Source organism: Emys orbicularis, chromosome 2 (genome assembly GCF_028017835.1).
Source record: "Emys orbicularis isolate rEmyOrb1 chromosome 2, rEmyOrb1.hap1, whole genome shotgun sequence".
In the NCBI taxonomy this organism is placed as follows: domain Eukaryota; kingdom Metazoa; phylum Chordata; order Testudines; family Emydidae; genus Emys; species Emys orbicularis.
In genome coordinates this window covers 115,766,267-115,785,228 of record NC_088684.1, presented here as the reverse complement: position 1 = coordinate 115,785,228, position 18,962 = coordinate 115,766,267, and the positions used below count along the sequence as shown (strand labels likewise).

Here is an 18,962-nt window from a genome sequence, read left to right as displayed (position 1 = left end):
CTCCTTCTAATGTTCAGTAACTGTCCATATGTAAGTTAGATGCTGTGGCACTTTGACCCAAAGGGAAGACATTCCCCCCCCCCCTTTAAAAAGTTTCTTTCAAATGCCCAAAAGAATGGCTGTGTTTAGAAGGTGAGGCCTTGAGCTATTACTGGCTGCCTAATAATGGGTTTGTTTACCTGCATAGTTGATTCAATAAGAGTATTTAAGTTTATCCTATTATTGTCCTATTATTGCGCTTTGAAGTACATCATTCTATTTAGATAAACAGGTAACCTACAAATACAAATGTGTTTTCTTGTTAGCTCATAGTGTAAAATGGACCATGACATGCACATTGGGAAAAGAGAAGCTTGTGGGTCCTGCAAAATTCAAATGTTCAGATGAAAGTAAAAACTATGATCATATTCTGTAAACTAATGAGACTCTCTATGGGCAAGGAAGGAAGGAAGACTGACTTTGTTTGGTTTTTTAAGTACTTGGGAGAAACTTGCATTATGGAACCCATAGAAGTACCTAAATACCGAGGGAATAAAGATGTGTAGTAAATGAGCATACTTTTATCCTGGCAGCAGAGTAAATGATTTCCAAGTATTGACTACAGTAATACACTGAGAGCAACAATATTATATGTCACTAGCATTATTCAATGCTTTGTTACCTAAAATATTTCTGTATAGGAATTCTTGGATAAAGAATTCTGGTTTGTTTGTTTGTTTTTTTTTGTTTTGTTTTTTGTTTTGTTTTGTTTTTCAGAGAATCATAGAATATCAGGGTTGGAAGGGACCTCAGGAGGTCATCTAGTCCAACCCCCTGCTCAAAGCAGTACCAATTTTTTTAAAGATAACAGTAATGTTAGATTAGTTTACACCAACAGATCAAGACTGATAGGGAGGATCTCATCGGCACCAAGGAACAAACAAAGCAAAATGGAACATGTGAGTTTTTAAAAACCTAGATTTCCTATAGCTGATGAAATTCTAAGAATTATGAATGACACCAGAAAATGGCATATTCTCCAGAAAGCATCAGCAGCTGTAGAGATTTTCACTTAAAGTAACTTTCTATATAATTTCCATAGTGATTAGATCTTTAACAGTGGGAACTGAGATACTGTTGCTCAAGTCATACGGCTATGTTGAAAATGTCTCAAGACAAAAAGCAACATTAATGAAGAGGTTCAAAATTGCAAACAGGATTTAGCAGCTGAAGTAGAATTTATGCCTTAAAAATATCTCTGGAAAATGGAAGACTCAAATATGAAGTCTCAGCATTAGTCTCTAAAATGTAAGTTTTCTATGAATGAGAAGACGGTAAAACTTTCAAAAGTTCACTTTGGGACTTACCCTCCAAAGTCACCTAGGCACCTCAAAAAGTTTTACCAAGTCATCTTCGATAAGAACACCAGCAAGTGCATTTTGGGCTTCCTTTTGTTTCCAGAGCTGCAATGTTTTCTTGCAGTTCTTATGGTTACGTTTTTTCCCCCCTGCCTTGGAGACTCTTAATGATGCTGAGTCCAATTTATTTTCAAATTAAATCCTGGTTCCAAACTTTGAAATTGAAAAATAAAGCATTCCTAATAAAATCTTAAAACTGTAGACCTTCTCATGACTCATCTTGCATATTGAACCCATGGAATGGTTACTTGTTTTGGCAAGTAAATCTGCCTCTTTGATTTTGTTTGTTTGTATAATATTATACAAACAAATTCAGAAATAATGCAAGTAGTTATACATTGGTAAATTGGGGCTTATCTCTTCTAGAAAACTAGGTCATGTTAAAAGACTACCTTGAAGTCATACTAATGAACAGATTAATCACATTTTTGCAGTCAATATTGACAGGTACAAATTGTTTAACACTGTGTAACCTGGACTTGGGTAAAACCCCTAGTTTCTGTTGGGTATACCATGACCCGTTGATAAGATGTTAAACATGACTTGTCCTTGTTCACACTAACTGCAAAGGCTCTAATATGACCCAATTTTCTAATAAAGACTAGACCTTGGTGCTGTCTTTATATGCTGATGGGGCAAAATACTGCAGGGAGGTGTAAGACAAAGAAGGCACCACAGTTTTATCCTCTGGGTTGCTTTTTCTCCTACAATATCCCTTAACTACCACCATTCATGTTACCTCTGGATATAATTGACAAAGCTTGTAGCAAATCTCTTAGGCAGCACTCTCCCTTTGGTGTACAACATAAAGACAACTCACCACTTTCCTATTCGCTGTGGTGATACATTGATGCCACAATTAGAGCATCAGAAATGCCTAAGGCAGCTACTCAACTACGTTTTCTAGCTTCAATTATCTGAGACCATAACTAGCACTTGTTTAGTAGCTTTTTCCCCCCCTCTCCCTGCCAACCTTACTGCCCCTAAATCAATCTATTACTGAAGGTCCCCAAATTCAATGGAGGCTCAGCTATGTAAAGTGGACAGCAGGTAGATTAGAAGCTGCTGCTGTTCATTCTTTGTCCATCTGAAATACGCACGAAGGCAAACCTCACCAAAATAGATACCCCTTAAAAGTATTTGATCACCCAGATGCTCCATGGAATGTATTTGTGGGGTTAATGCCAACTGCAGAACGCTGGTTGTTTGATATTTGCAGAATAATAGCACAGAGAGGACCCAGTCATGATTTGTGGGGAAGGGTTTGGTCCCATTGTGCTGTGCATTGTACAAACATAAATTATAGTCCCTACTCCAAAGAGCATATAGCCTGATTAGGGACAAAGGTGTAGTACACAATGGAGAGGTAGCAGGGGGCAGACAATACGAACCTAGTTGCTTCTATTGGCTACGTGTTCAATGTGGAGGATTTGTATGTTTTTTTTTTGTTCTTCAATATGATCTAGAAGGCTGTAGTGCCCTTCACATTTTGCTGGAAATATAAAAGGGAGAAAATCTATATATTAAGATATTCTTTCCCAAATTACTGTTTCACAGTAATAACTAATGAATCCAGCTACTTACAGTGGAAGAAAGATTCTACAAACATTGAAAAAACAGACTCTTTATCTGACATCCTGACATCTCAATATAGTGATCAATCAGTAAGTACTTTTACAGTAAGTATGAGTGTTTGGGATCCTATGTAGAAATGTAATAGTTTCTCCCTTCTTTTCATAGACCTGGTGGATGGTACTTTCAAATGTGCTTCAGTGACTTAGGCCATTTTAGAAATTTTTACCCAGTCTTTCCAAGTCTCACAGCTATCAGGGGAAAGTAAAAATGTTTTCCCCCAAACTTAAAAAAAAAATGCTAGACTTTACTGCCCAGGAATATTTCAGTTCATAAGTGTAGCCATAATTAAGTCACACAGACTAGCACTTTCCCACCAAATGAAACAATACATTTGAATATTCAGGAATGTTTCCTAGCTGCACTTCTCTGGGAGTAGGAACATAAATGTTAGTGTCGTGCATATCATGTTGTTAATTTCATATCTCAAACCAGCATAAAACTAGTTCTGGTATCACTACGAGCATGGGAAGCCAACAGACTGAAACCGAAGATGCTAAGCTAAGCCAAGGTCAGGCATGACTTCTTGTAGTTTATAAATATCATTCATGTATTATAACACTTAAGAAATGGTTTGCTTTTGTAGACCTGCACAAATACTGTTTTACCTCTTAAAATTTTCAGAGTGTGAAGCTGCAGTTTCCCAAACTCTTTCAGCAAAAAAGTCTAAAACTCCATCACCTAAACTGAATGATAAAACCAGGTAAGCACTTTGAAGATACAAGATCTTGTCCAAAAGATTAACATTTCCTAGGGGACTTCTGTATGTTTCTGTTTAACAAGCCATCCAGAACTTAGTTGTTACTAAATCAAAACTGGTATTTACTACTGTAAACCTAGCCCTAAGGCATGGCTGCAGCCTTCTCCTTTACTCTTCATAGTTATGGGTCCTGGATTTACCTATAAGGTGCCTGGTGCCTCCACTCAAGGAAACCCCTCCTAGCTCAGAGAACACAGAGGGCTTGTTCCTTGTAAAAATATTTCTCACACAATCTCATACAGAGGAGTGTCAGTCAGAACACACAAATAAAACAGCAATCACAATTCCCAGAATAATAAAACAGTAACGGGGGCTTTATTAGGTATGGGGCATTCAGAATAAGTGACAGTGGCAAAGAGGATTAAGATAAGCACAAAAAATAATACATAACTCTACCTCTCCCAACATTTACAGCCAGAAGAAACAACACTGTGCTCCCTGCCAGAACATGCCTAGGCAAATAGTGAATTTAGGCTCAGTCTGTGATGGGTGGTGCAATGCAGAACTCAGTGGGCATCTTAAAATAAAATAGCAAAATAAACAAACAAGGGTATTCTTACAAAGCATCCACACCAAGGATGGCAAGGTCATCCTTGTGGCTCTCTGGTCTGGATTCCATGATTGTCCTCCGCCTTCTAAGTTTCTGGTCTCTGCTAAGATGACACTGAGCCAGGCATCCCAAAAGGTTTTTCTCTTGGTAAGGAGTGTGGAGAATAGAAGGGTCCTCCCTGGCTGTGATGTTTTTCTCCCTGCTACACAGCCAAAAAACAAAAGTAAAACCAAACCCTTTGTCTCTGAGTTCTGGTAGTGTTGCTAGCCAGTTCTCTCTCTACCCTGGATCTTAGGCAATCTGGGCAACAGGATCCTGAGCCTCGGTAGCCATTGCTGCTATAGTCCAGGAGTGAGTCTGGACTCTAAAGGGGTTACACTACATTAATAGGAAAAAGGGTTGAGGTGGGGAGAAGCTGCCTAGTGATTATAGAAGTTATGATTCTAAACTTTTCTTCTGAGTGCTATTCCTGTTCTTAGTGGCTTGCTGTGACCTTAACTACTGCTGTTTAATTTAACCAATCTAAAAAATTGGTCAAATACTTTGTATTACAGGGTTAACTTTTCTAATGTGCTCTGGGTTGTTTGGCTGTAAAGTAGCTATATAAACAGTTTTATCTCTACCATGTAGTAGTCACACTAACTGGCTCCAGTCTTAATGCCTAGTTATCTCCTCCTTAGTGGTACAGAATAGTATTTCCCTTACTACTAGTTTTTGTTGTTGGAATTGAACAGTTATCTCCCCTCTTCCCCCAACCTTCATTGCATTGGAGTTATCTGGGCTATGACATTACCTTCACATCACTCGTTTTAATTGGCTTTAAATTGATGGTACTTTAGAACTGTTTTCTTGCCCTTTCCTTCTGTTGTTTATAGTGAACCATCCATAGAAGAACAGCCAGATATACAGTTTGTAGAAGAACATTCCCCAGAGGTAGGTATGTCTGTCTTGGGGCACAATTTACATGCAAAAAATTTTCTTCAAGTGCTTTTTTCCTTTACAGTAGAACAATTAAATTAGAACATTGCAAATATTGATTACATACTGAGACAGAACAGTCTTGTTCTGTGTTTGTACAGTGCTTGTACAATAACCAGGCCTGTGACTGGGGCTCCTAAGTGTTACCACTATTGCCTCTTGGTCTGTTCTCCCCCACATTACAAGGGTGAAAGAAATAATAAAGAACCTAGAAACCTTAGCTAGAATCTTCAAACATAAATGCCTAAAATAAGGTACCTCAGCAGAAGTAGCCTGATGTCTTTTCAGAAGGATTTGAACACCTGGACACCTCAATAAAAGTAGTAATTGATTTGAGGTTAGTGGTCAGCACCTATGAAAATTCAACCTACTATAACTGGTGCCTGGCCTCGGGTGCCCAGGTACCATGAAATAAACTTTTACTTTTGTCTTTTCTGGGCAGGCGAGGTCAAAACTTTCCTGACTATACCTATCCTGTGAATGAATTAAAGAATACTTAAAATCTTTCTTCTCTACCCTCCTTCTGGTTGTTTCCTCACTGGTCCACCCCTTCCTTAACTTCTGGGTATAAAGTATTATAGAACATGTTATTATTGTGGATTATGCTATTAATTAGTTTTGGAGTGATTCTATGAACTAATACGGGTGGGTGTTTCTATTTTCAGTTTCAACATACTGAGTAAATAGCTTTACTCTGTTTGCCATAGTTTTAAATTCTGTAACCTCCTTTCTTTTAGATTGATGAATGGGAGAAGAAAAATAGAAGAACAAGCTTAGGCAGAGAAATAATAGAAGCAAAGTACGGTATATGAGTCTTGAATATGTATTAAACCTTGGTGCACTGTTGCTTAAATGTTCCTACTGTTCATGTTCAGTGTTAAAACTGGATTAATGAAAAAATGCTTCTCGGCTGCTCTCCGCTAAGATCGAGTGTAAACTGACTGACTAGAGCACCCATGCCCTCTAGTGATATTTTCCAGTATAGCAGTTAATCAGTCTGGTTGAGATTACCAGTGCTTCAAAGGAGGATCCATTCCTATACTGCCAATAACATACAAGAGCTAACTGATATACCACAGAGGAAATTTCTTTTTGACTCCCACTGATTATATTTATGCCCTGAAAGAGGAAGACTGGTGGCCTCTGTAAATTTACTTTAGTATGGCTGCCGGTGACTTAATTTGCAAATGTCTAATCTGTTCTGAAATTATTTCACATCATATAGTAACAAGTTCCATCAATAATTTTTTTGCATGTAGTGTATAGGGTTTTTTGTTTTTTTTAATATTTTTAAACTTGAAAGCACTAGACTGATGTATTCTTAGGTTTTGAAGGGTTCTGCCTAGCATTTGAGTAGCCCCTTTAGGGACCTAGGGAGCAGAGGGTAGCCAGAGTGCCATGCTTTAACACCATGCTCCTGAACTGCACCCTTTGTCATGCAACAACCCAACACCGCTCTGTGAGCCACTGAATTAAAATCCGGTCGCTTGGATTCCAAAGGCACACATGGAGTACTTCATGGTCTGCTGTAGCAAAGGATGCTGACTGCCATTTTCTAGACTAGTTAAAAGTGAAACTTTGAGAAATTCTTCCAAAAGGCTGAGAGGAAATGGGGTTTAGCTGACTGGCTCCATTTAGTGGGTTTAGACGATCACTCACACATGAAGACAATAGAAAATGAAAGAATTTAGTTGCTTCTTTCAAATACATCTGTTTTCTCTAAAATCTGAATATAATCTTTTTAGTGTCTACATCTCTGAGAGCCATACCACTATAAACTCAGGCACTGTTGTCTTGAATCTGCAGGCAGAAAAACAGGAAGGAAGAAACATTGCTAAATCTCATCCATATGACTGGGTGTTGATTCAAACACAATTATACCATTTAAACTATGGAACCAATTCTCTGCTGCTTGTAGTAACAGCAACTTCCCTCACAAAGTTCTCCACAGTATCTGGGTGTTCTTTTTGTATCCTTAGATGATATGTTTATGCTTCATATGTATGACATTTTAAGTTTTGAATATCTAATATTCTGTCTGATTCTTAGTGTTATCAGAACAAACGAGAATTATTGTTCTTAAAATTAGGGTGATATTGAGGTTTACATTGCATTTAGCTAAAAATGTGGCAGTTTCAATCCCCAAGTGTTCAAAAATGAGATGTCAAACAAACAAAAAAGAACTTTTATGTTTAGCTGAATTTTTGAATTGGTTGTGAATGGAAACTGAGTAATTGACATAGAAAATCTTTGGTTCAAAACATAAATTCAAATATTCACTAAGATTTCTATCACAACAAGTGCCTCCTGTTGAGGAAGGGGTTGACTTCACAGACATTAGAAATGGAGAAGATGAAATACTAGGTTGTCTAGCTCTCCATCACTCTGCCACTGCAGGATTGCTCCAGTGTAGTTCTAAAAGCAAAGTGGCTTCTATCTTTCCTGTTGGGAATCCACAGCATGGGAGAAAGGACCTAGTTCTGTATGTGCACCGCTCTTCCGCTGTTAAACAGAAGAGTAGAATACACAGCCATTTTGACAGCTAATTTTTAAATGGTGCTGAATCTAATAAACACTGATGACTTTACACACTTTTACTAATGTTGGGAAATATGAAGCCTATTTCCAGATGCGATATAGAGATGTGACTAGAGAGCAACCATTAAGAGGTGACGTTTTCAGAAGTGGTTAGGGAAAAGGTCCCTTTTAAAGCCTCTTAAGTTCTTTTCAAAATCCCATCTGCATACACTAGTGATATTTTTTTCTTGCCTTTCTCTACTATTATTGATGGCTTTTGGGGAGCAGAGAGATACTTAATTTATATAATGTAACATGCTAAGTTGGCTTAAAGGACATACAAAAGATGCACAATTGTCTTGAACTTACTTTCTAAGCAAACAAGGCATGAGAACAACCCCCGCAAAAAAGTATAGTGGGGAGGGGAAAGAGATAAGAAACCAAGACTTAAAATAAGAATAAATGCTTGCTCTGACTGTTGTTAATGCATCTTGGTAAGTTTTAGATACATGAATTCTGTGTATAATATTAATGATAAATATTGTAAATGGCTGCAGGTTTTTTCAGCACTCTATTTTTAGTGAAGTTATGCAAGTTGAGTGTTCTTTCGTAATTGTATGCCAGAAACATTTCACATATTAAGTATGTGTTGCTTTGCAGGATGAATTCCTATGACTTTGAAAATTCATCTGACTCTCTGCATTATGAGAAGGTAAAGTTTGGGAAAATATTGGCGTAGGAACCAAAACTAAATCACGTTTGCTTTATATTCAGCAACCAGTCAATGGTAATAAGTTTCAGTAGGCTGCGTCTCTTAACTGCAGATGAAGTGAAAAGCTTTTCTAAGGTTGAAATTGATCCTATAAGCTAGGAACAAGTAATGATAGACATGGATGAAAACTGGAGATGCGAGACTCATGTCTCATTTCACAGGTTTGGACACAAAAGCTTGTGTTTCTCTTTGAAGGAGTAATCATAATTTGTTGCAGGTTGTAGTGGAAGTCATATGGTGCAGCCATTTGAGTCCAGACCATCAAGTTTGTTTTCCTTACCAATGTACATTAACTTGATTTAAATGAGGTTGAGAATATCTTGCTGTGTTTAAATAGTCCAATTTTTTCCCTTCCCTGAATAGAGAGGATGAACTAAAGTCAGTGGTTCTCAGCCTCTTTCGTATCATGACTCCATGTTACAACAGAATGTTTTGGGATCCTGGTCTTGCCATAGAGAAATGGAAGGTGGTCATATCTCACAGGCTGAGAAACCCCAACTAAGTCAATAATTGAGAAGATACTCTTCGTTATAAAATAGGTGTCTGACTTAAGCCTGAAACTTGTCAAGAACTTTAATGAAAGCCAAAAAGTTGCCTGACTGGTGCATGTCTGTACAAGAAGTTAATAAGTACTTCTGATAACTTCCTTCAGGATAGCTTTCACACATAAAACCTCTGATTTTTGTTACTGTAATTATCATTACCATTTGGTAGCATACAAAAATAGTCTTTGGTCCCTGTCCTTCAAAGTGGTGGTATAGGCAGGGCTGGTATTATGGTTGCCTGACACTTCTCGTTTTCATATCCTGTTCTCAGTTGCTTATAACTTTTCCGACTTTAACCATTTGGGCTGAAATTTTTCATGCCAGGTCTCTGCCTCAGGCTGAAATGGTTTGGAAAAGTTCAGCCAAAATGGTTGTCACTTCTGAGAACAAAGCTAGGGAAAAAGTGTTTGCACACGTTAAAATTCCGGTGACCTTTTTGTTTGAGAAGTTCTAACATTCCATGTTTGGGAGCATGGACTTGAAATTTGGTGTGTGTATCGGGAGCTGGTGAGGCCAATAGCCTTTGTCACGGATGTGCCTCTCAACATCCTCATGAAAAAAGTTCTAAGCCTTTGAAAAGTCACCATTTGTAGGTACTTGGGACTTGCTGGAGAAGCACAGCTAAAAATCTCTGAAGATTCCATCCATCCTGAGCATGTTCCAGCCGGAGGCTCCGGAGGATTTTCTCTGCAATTGCAGCTCTGGTCTGCTGCAAGCCAGATCCAGGTCTGGGCACCAGAACTGAAAGCAGGGAGGCTCTTTCTCCTGTGCTCTCAATGCCCCTTGTACCCTTTTGATGCCCAGGCAGCATGGAGAAGAAAGTTGCCGGAGTCAAATGCAGAGGGCATGAGAGCTGGACTTGGTGTGGTAGATTAGGACGGAGGCTGGCAAGGGTGGGAGGGGCTGGAGGCTGGCCTGGAAAGGACACTGGGACTGGAAGTAGAGGGGAGAGAGGAGACTGAGACAGGCTGGGCAGGAAGACTGGGACTGGGAACCATTCGGGTGGGGGAACGGAGGTGGGATTGGGGGGGGGGGAACATCTCTGATAAGTCAAGGTGTTGGTTGAGAACTGCATTTGGCTGGGTAAAGAGAATAGAACAAGGAGGGGTCAAGGGGTGTGTGTGTGTGAGTGTGTGTGTGTGTGTGAGAGAGAGAGAGAGAGAGAATCACACTGAGACTGGATGGGATGGCCGGGGAGAGGGACTGGGAGCCAGTGGGGATAAGGATTGTGAGCATGGGGGCAGGAGCCACTGGAGGGTATGTGGGGGGCAGAGAGACAGATTGGATGGGAAGCTGGGTGGGCAGGAACTGAGAATGATTTGGCAAGAAGGGTGAAAGGGACATATAAAGCCCTAGGGGAACTAGGATGGGGAGTCTAGAAGAGGAGACTAGGACTGGCTGGGGAAGGAGGCTGGGACAAGGAGCCAGGGTAGGGAGAGCCAGGATTGGCACAGAGATAGAAAGAGTTAGGCACGGGGTGGGGAGGAATGGGCAAAAGATTCAATGCCCTCTGGAGAACACTCTTCTCTAGAGCCTGAAACAGAGCCAAAGATTCCTGAGTCTCACCATTCCTCTGCTGTCATGTCTCACATCCCCCTCTAATGGTTATCCACAAAGAGGATGATAACCTACTAATGCATTGTAATTTCAAGTGGCAGATGTCTCCCCAGTGGATTTAAAGGTTTCCACTCTACCCATGGGGGTGTCAATATGATGCAACAAGACTAAATTTCTTTTATTTAAGACTGTTTTAAAAAAAAAAAAAACCTAGAAAACTGCACACAAAAACCTAAATTAAAAGGTTATTCTAAAGTCAAGCCTTCACAAGGTAGGAAATACCAGGGATTCATCATCAACTCTGTCATGTACACATTATGATCATGATCACATTTTTTATATATATATATAAAAAATATATATATAATATATATATATATATATATATTTTTTTTTTTTTACAGGACCCTTGCCTCATTCAGTGCCCAGGCTGGACCTGTTTCAGGGGTGGATCAGGGGGTGTGTGATGAAAGACTTTAGGACTTCTGTTTCATTTGTTGCATAAGTTGGAATGTGTGTGGTGAATGAGGCAGAGGATTGCAGGAAGAGAAGGGATGATCCCATGGCTGTTGAATAGCTGACTTGATACCCTAGGGTTTCATTGGTAGAAGTGCTCAGCACTCAGCTACAGCTGAAGTCAATGGGAGTTGTGCTTTGTATGTATAAAGCTATATACTTTAGTGTGTATATATAAAGCTAAATACTCTGGGGAAAAATGAGTTTCTAGGGATCTCAAACTGGGTACCCAAAATGAGTGGATATTTTTTTACCTTAATCCTTCTGTGCTTCAGTTCCCCATTGGTAAGAATGAGATCATATCCCCTCACAGGGGTGTTGTACAGATAAATTAATGTTTATGCAATACTTAGATACTATAGTGATGGGCACCAGGAAAAGCCCATGAGGAAATTAATAATTCTGTTTTCAGGATTTGAATAGTGTACAGTAAATAAGGCCTGGGGTCACACATTGAACAAAGAGGAGGAAATGAAAAATTGAATAGCTGCTTGTTACATGAGAACTGTCCATCCTGTGCACTGAATGAGGCAGTGGATCTTGTGGAAAAAGTAGTATATGATCATGTAATTAAAGGCGGTTTCACAATACATACACACACACACAAGGGGGTTCAAGTTAAGGTTGCATGGGCAACCTTAATTCTGGCACTTTAACTCTGGAGTACTTGGCTTTGCAATTTTACTGTTTGTTTTTAAAGTGTGTGTGTGTGTGATATTAACTAGCCTACATAAGGTAAGACCAGTCTACTAAGTGCCATTACGCCAGGAGAATTTTTGTTTGTTTTGTGGTGAGTACAGTTGCCCCTAAAGCTTCTGTTGCTGGTGGTAGAACTGGTGCAGCTGCAACACTGGTGAAACATAGTTAAGACGTTTGCTAATGTAGATGCACCTTGAGTGTTTTTGATATAAAGCAAAGTGTCAAAACTCAACCGTTCTCCTAGGAATTAACTGAACTTATGTTAGTCAGCCCTTAGTGAAATATTTAAACAGATGGTGCAAAGAAACGAGGTTATTGTAACCAACAGCAGTTTAACTGCTCTCAGCCAGATTCCATTTACTGCCCCTATGCTAGCTATTAACTCCATTATTACCTCTTCCTGGTTTAATATCCCTCAAATTCTAGCTGAAAAGAAAAATCTGAATCTCAGTCAAGTATTTGGCATCTTACATCTTTCAGTACTACCACTGGGTGTCAGCATAAAGCACTGCTCTCATACATTCTACAATGTTACACTTATTATTGTTTATCTCCGTCTAAATATCTTTATCCAACATTTGCTATCTCTAGCATTTTGTGTTTTATCCAGAGTGCCTTGGCAATGATCAGGGCTATCCTGATTTGAATGCCATTTCAGTAATATATTCTGTGATTCAGAATTCTTTTAGTAATAAAGCAAGGAAAAAGTGGAAAAAATGCTGTTTTGAGAAACCTCTATCTCCCTATATATTAAATTGTTTCACTTAACTAATTCCTTCTATTTATAAAGCACTCTTATTCTGGAATATTTTTAGTCAATTCCCACTTTATCCCTTCCAAGACCTGACATGTATTCATTTAATAGATTATTGTATGGGATATTGAAACTTAAAATATGTGGCTTCTATTTTAGGTTTCTGAAGCAAAACAAAAAATTCTTGGCCAGAGGGTTTCTTTACAAAACCAGAGGTACAGCATCATATATATTCTTTCATAATAACATCTTGCATTGGTAAAGAACACACTGCCTTCTTTAAGAAGATGCTGCGTTAGCTTCTGCCCAAATAAATCTGTTAGTCTTTAAGGTGCCACTGGACTCCTCATTGTTTTTGTGGATACAGACTAACACGGCTACCCCGATACTTGCTTTTATAAGGTTAGAACAAAAAGGAAGATGCAATATATTTTTCATTAGAAATATCTTGGTTGTTGGTATTGTATCTGATACACAAAGACTCTGGGAGAAGAGAATAACCATCCAAATCCTGTTCGTTTTTCTCACAAAAGAGATCCTATTCTATTCAGTGCCCAAGATTTTCAACTTGGGTGCCTAACATTAGGTGCCCAACTAAATGGCCTGATCTCTTTCTCTCCCCCCCCCCCCCCGCCCCCGAGAAGTGCTAGTTACACCACTCTCAGCATCCCCGTGAAGTTAGAGAGCTGTGGGGGGGGCTCAGCATTTCTGGAAAAATCAGGCCACTTAGGCACCTAGTTTAGATGTCCTTTTAAATCTTGGCCAATGACTACCTGTGTGAATATGGAAAGTAGGATCTGGCCTTCATTTTTGCCTCTAAATGATGGCTGCTGTTATGACTGCCCTTGTTGGAGGGGTTGGGGGAGTTGTGCATCTGAGGAATTGGTGTTCTCTGCTACTCGTCGTGTGTTTGTGTGTGGTTTTTGTTTTTGTTTTTAAATCACTGACCAAATATCTGTCTTCTGATGGGAAAGAGGCAGGATACTTTGAAGTCTGATGCCTACAAAAGGATCAGCCAGCAGAGTGTTAGAAAAGGGGGAATATGGAAAATCTTTTAGAAGCGCAAACATATCACCTTTATCTCCCTTTGCCCTTCAGACCCCTTGCTAATGCAAGCTGTTCCCGCAGTGTTGCCAACTCTCACATCTTTACCCTGAGGTTCACAGTAGTTGGTATCTTTCTTAAAGCAAAAGCTCCTGGAATCAAGAAATTGGCCTGAGAATCTTGGCTTCCATTTTAAAAAAAATTAAAAGCTTCTGGTCCTGAGTGTTGCAGGGAAAAGGTTGAACATGTGAAATGAATGCATCCTAAAGACTCAGAAACCAGAAGGCAAATAAACTCCACACTGAAATATTTAAAAAAAAAATGTTCTTATTTCTGTTTGATTCATGATTTTTGAATGCATGGAGTTGGCAATGCTCCTGCTTGCAGAATGGTCATATCTTTCCTAATCCATCATGATCTGTTGCAAGCTTCATTGATTAGTTCTAACATGCATAATTGTGGATTACTCAACAGAAGTCATGAAAATGGAAACATGAAATGGGAATCAAGCAAACTAGAGAGAAGGCCGGTAGGTAATATATATTTCATTATGGTAGATTGTGTAAATATTAATATGTGGCCTGTTTCTGCATGTAAATAAACGGAAAGCATGGCCTGTTTAAATTAACTTGGGGAAATGGAGAGATTAGAATTGGTGATGGTGAACCAAACCTCCCCCATATTTATTCAGATGCATGATTACTTTCTCCCACCTAACCAAACTTCCATACCTTTAGAGAACCTATTATGGAGGCTAGCACCTCTGGGGCACTCTCTGTGCGGTCGTGACCAGGGCCGGCTTTAGCAGGTGCGGGGCCCCATGCCAGGACGCGAATTGTCTCACGCCCCCCCCACCCCAACTCCGCCCCAGCCCCGCCCCCTCCCTGCCCTATTGGATCCCTCCCCAAATCCCTCCCCTGGCCCCGCATCTTTGCCGCATTCCTCCTCCTCACCCCTCCTTCCCAGGCTTGCGCTGATCAGCTGTATGGCAGCGCAAGCGCTGGAGGGAGGGGGGAGAAGCAGGACGCAGCTTTTTTTTTTTTTTTTTTTCCTTTTTGCTTTGCCAGCAGCCCCGGACGTTGCGGGGCCCCATTTCGGGGAATCGGCAGAATCGGCTTAAAGCCGGCCCTGGTCATGACCACCACTGAACTGAAAATTTAGATGCACTCTCTTGTGCCCAGCACTCTGGATCTGAAGTCGGACAGCTGATGCCCAGACAGCCTGGCTTGAGTAGTCAGGAGGGGGTTAAACTAATAGTAAAATGGGAGTGTAAAAAGAAGGAAGATAGGCCCTCTGGGCAAAAAAATCAAGATGTTGAGAACAAAATTAATCAAGGAACTAAACAACATGAAGAAAAGAAATTATTCATTTGCCTGTACACCAATGCTAGGAGCCTGGGTAAGAAACAAGAGGAATTGCAATTGCTCATTTATGAGAGAATATTTGATCTAGTTGGTATTACTGAAACCTGATGGGATGGTTCACATTATAGTCATTGATTTTAATATGCCAATCATCTATTTAGGAAGGATCATGTGGGCAAAAGGGAAGAGGAGTACCATTCCCCATCAAAAATGGCTTTACCATTTTGAATCACTGATAACTTAGAAGAAAATTATCTTAAATGCTTATGGATTAAGGTGCTAATAGATAAAGTGCAAGATGGGGTATTAGTTGGTGTCTGCTACAGACCACCAAATTACCCAAGGGAACATGATGACCGGCTCCTTACACCCCTATCTATAAGGTGTAGAAGAAAGAAGCTGCATGATTCATGGGGGATTTCAGTTTGAGTGACACATGCTGGAGGTCTCATGCTGCCAGGACTAAAACATCCATGGAATTTCTGAACATTATAGATGACAATTTCCTAATCTTACAAAGTATTGGAATATTAGACCTTGTCTTAAGAGATAAGAGGATGACAGAACTAAAAATTAGATTAGGTACAAGTGACATTAACTAAATCACATTTATAATGTGCAAGCAGAATGAAGTGCCATATAGTCCAGTTATATGTATATACTTGGTGCTTTAAAAAGACTAATTTTACAAAGCTGGAAACAATTATGAAAACAACTGGGAGGAAGAATTTAATCTGAAAAACTGAGAGTGATGATTGGGAATTGTTTAAAAACATTTTACTAGATGCCAAAAAGTCATAATCAAGAAAGAAGCCCATACTGGTTTAAAAACTGACCCAGTTTTGAAAGGAAGAGAAGGCAGCTAGTGGAGGTGGGTGCAGAATGGGGTTGGAGGGGCAGTTCATAGTAATGCGTCTAAATCAGAAGCTAGAAATTGTAGAAAAATGATAAGGGAAGCAAAGGGACACAAGGAGATATCTATGGCCAGCAGAGTTAAGGACAGTAAGAAGGATTTTTAAAATATTATATTTGGAACAAAAAAGAATCTTCTAGAAGGAAATGGTAGAACTATTACTAATAATGCAGTAAAGGCAAAAGTGTTCAATAAATATTTCTGTTCTGTATTTGGGGAAAAACAGATGATTTAGTCATATGGTAACAACACACTATCTATTCCACTTTTTAAATCGGCAGGTCTAGCTAACTTGTATCCAGGAGTTTTAAAAGAGCTGGCTGAGGAACTCACTGGACCATTAATGATGATTTTAAGTCTTGGAACACTGGGACAGTTCCAGAGGATTGGAAAAAAACTAATATTATGCCAATATTTCAACAGGGTAAATGAGATGACCTAAGGAATTATAGGCCTGTCAGTCAGACATTGATGCAAGGCAAAATAATGGAGTGCCTAATATAAGACTTACTTAAAGGAGAGCCATTAATGCCAATCACCTTAGGTTTATGGAAAATAGAACTTCTCAAACTAACTTGATATCTTCTTTGGGATGACAAATTTGGTGGACAAAAGTAATAGTGTTGATATAATAGACTTTTTGACTTGATTTTGATTTAAAAAAAAACTAGAGTATGAAATTAACACGGAACATATTAAATGGATTAAAAGCTGGCTGATAGGTCTCAAAATGTAACTGTAAATGGGAACTCATCATTGAGTAGGTGTGTTTCTAGCAGGGTCCCACAGGGGATCAGTTTTTGACCCTACTCTATAAATCAATGATCTCAGAGAAAACATAAAATTATTACTGATAAAGTTTTCAGATGACCCAAAAATTGGGGTAGAGGTAAATAACAAAAAAGACAGGTCATTGATACAGAGTAACTTGGGTCGCTTGGTAAGTTGGGTGCAAGCAAACAATGTATTTTTACTATAGCTAAATCTAAATGTATACATTTAGAACAAAGAATGTAGGCCATACTTACAGGATACTTACACTGCTTTCTTGGGAAGCAGTAACTCTGAAAAAGATTTGGGGATTGTGATGGATAATCAGCTGAACATGAGCACCTACTTAGTGCAATGCTGTGGCCAAAAGGATAGCGCAATCATTGGATGCAAAAATAGGGGGAATCTTGAGTAGGAGTAAAGATGTTATTTTACCTTTGTATTTGACATTGGTGCAACTGCTACTGGAATAACTGTGTTCAGTTCTGGTGTCAACAATTCAAGAAGGATGTTGATAAATTGGAGAGGGTTCAGAAAAGAGCCACGAGAATGATTAAAGGATTAGAAATCATGCCTTTATAGTGATAGACTGAAGGAGCTCATATCGCTTAACAAAGAGAAAGTTAGAGTGATTAGATTACATGGGAATATGGGAAATAAATATTTAATAATGGGCTCTTCAATCAACCTGAGAAAGTTCTAACATGATCCAATGGCCAGAAGTTGAAACTAGACAAATTCAGACTGAAAATAGGTGTAATTTTTTTAATGTTAAGAGTAATTGACCATTGGTACAGTTTACCTAGGGTTGTAGTGGATTCTCCATCACTGACCATTTTAAAATCAAGATTGGATGTTGTTCTGAGAAAGCTGCTCTAGGCATTATTTTGGTGCCATCCTATGGCCTGTATTATACAGGAACTCAGACTAATAATCACTGTAATCCTTTCCAGCCTTGGAATCTATCAGTCTATGAAAGTAAGTCGCTGCCTGGGCCCTGTGTCTAATGGAGCCTTAAATGAGTGAGATGGGTGAGCAGGGAACTGGGCTTTATTGATGGGCTGAGGGGCTTGTCTACAAGAACAGTTAGACTATGGCAAACTGTGGTGTAAATCTACCCCACACTAGCCTACTATAGTCTGTCCATGTGCATCCTGCTGACATGTGTTAAGTTTGTTAGAACATTTGAGCTAGTCCTGTTTTCAAAGCAAACTAGCTCAAAGCACTCTAATGAACTGATAACACCCATCAGCTGGGTGCACGCTGATAGGCCATGGTAGTTTAACCTGGGGTAGATTTATACTCCGTTTGCCATGGGCATACGGTTTGTATAGACAGTCCTTATGTTGCATGCTGCTACAGTTTTGTAATTCAGAGCAGCTGAGAGTATGTTTAGACAGCAAAGAAAAACCTGCGTCCATTGGTGACTTTATTGCTGTGTCTTGAAATTATGATTTGGTAGTGGCTGCCCCTGCACCCCAAATGTGTATGTGATCTTAATACTGATAAGAGGTGCTGGACCGACAGCTTTAGACACTTGGGGTATGTCTACACAGCCACTAGACACTCACAATGGACCCAGGCCATCTGACTTGTGCTCACGGAACTCGGGCTGTGGGACTGTTCCATTGCAGTGTAGACTTCCAGGCTTGGGCTCGAGCCGGAGGTCTGGTACCCTCCCACCACACAGGGTGGTGTGGTGGGCCATTGCTCATCTGCTGGTAAAAAGATTTGCACCTCCATTTGGTTTTGGGAGTTAGAACTGACTTATTAGTATATTTAGTCTGATTATAGGAAACATCTTTTCTCCGAAAGTAATCGTGACACTGCAAGCAATAGTCACAGTGAAAAGAGCTGGATCCTTGATTCTCAGAAAAAATCACTACCAAAAACCCTAGATTATACCCGAAGAAGGCCCAGGGTCAGGAGTAAATTAAAAGGTAAGGGCTATGTCATGTGTGGCACAACATAGCTGATGTAACCTACTGTGTAACAAAGGTGTAAACTGAATGGTGAAAATGTCCAAGTCTGGGTTTGGGTTAGGCAGTGTTTATGAGATTGAGGACTTTGGATGAAAACTGCCCAGTTTGCACAAGACTAAAATCATGCTGGTATTCTAATAGGTTAGGGAAGATTTGGCCAAGATTTTTGTCTGCCTGCCCCTGCCTTGAAGGAGTGCATCAGCTCTTAGCA

The 18,962-nt window shown here is 39.6% G+C and overlaps 1 protein-coding gene across 1 annotated transcript in view; it reads left to right on the top strand.

The window, feature by feature from the left end:
• The window catches only part of SYCP2L (synaptonemal complex protein 2 like), a 51,064-nt gene that overhangs the window by 16,813 nt on the left and 15,289 nt on the right, over positions 1-18,962 (top strand). The window contains exons 16-23 of the mRNA XM_065398336.1: positions 2,955-3,061; positions 3,465-3,540; positions 3,654-3,732; positions 5,215-5,272; positions 6,055-6,116; positions 8,495-8,546; positions 12,837-12,892; positions 18,564-18,709. Coding sequence (XP_065254408.1) covers positions 2,955-3,061; positions 3,465-3,540; positions 3,654-3,732; positions 5,215-5,272; positions 6,055-6,116; positions 8,495-8,546; positions 12,837-12,892; positions 18,564-18,709 — 636 coding nt within the window. The remainder of the gene's footprint in view (positions 1-2,954; positions 3,062-3,464; positions 3,541-3,653; positions 3,733-5,214; positions 5,273-6,054; positions 6,117-8,494; positions 8,547-12,836; positions 12,893-18,563; positions 18,710-18,962) is intronic.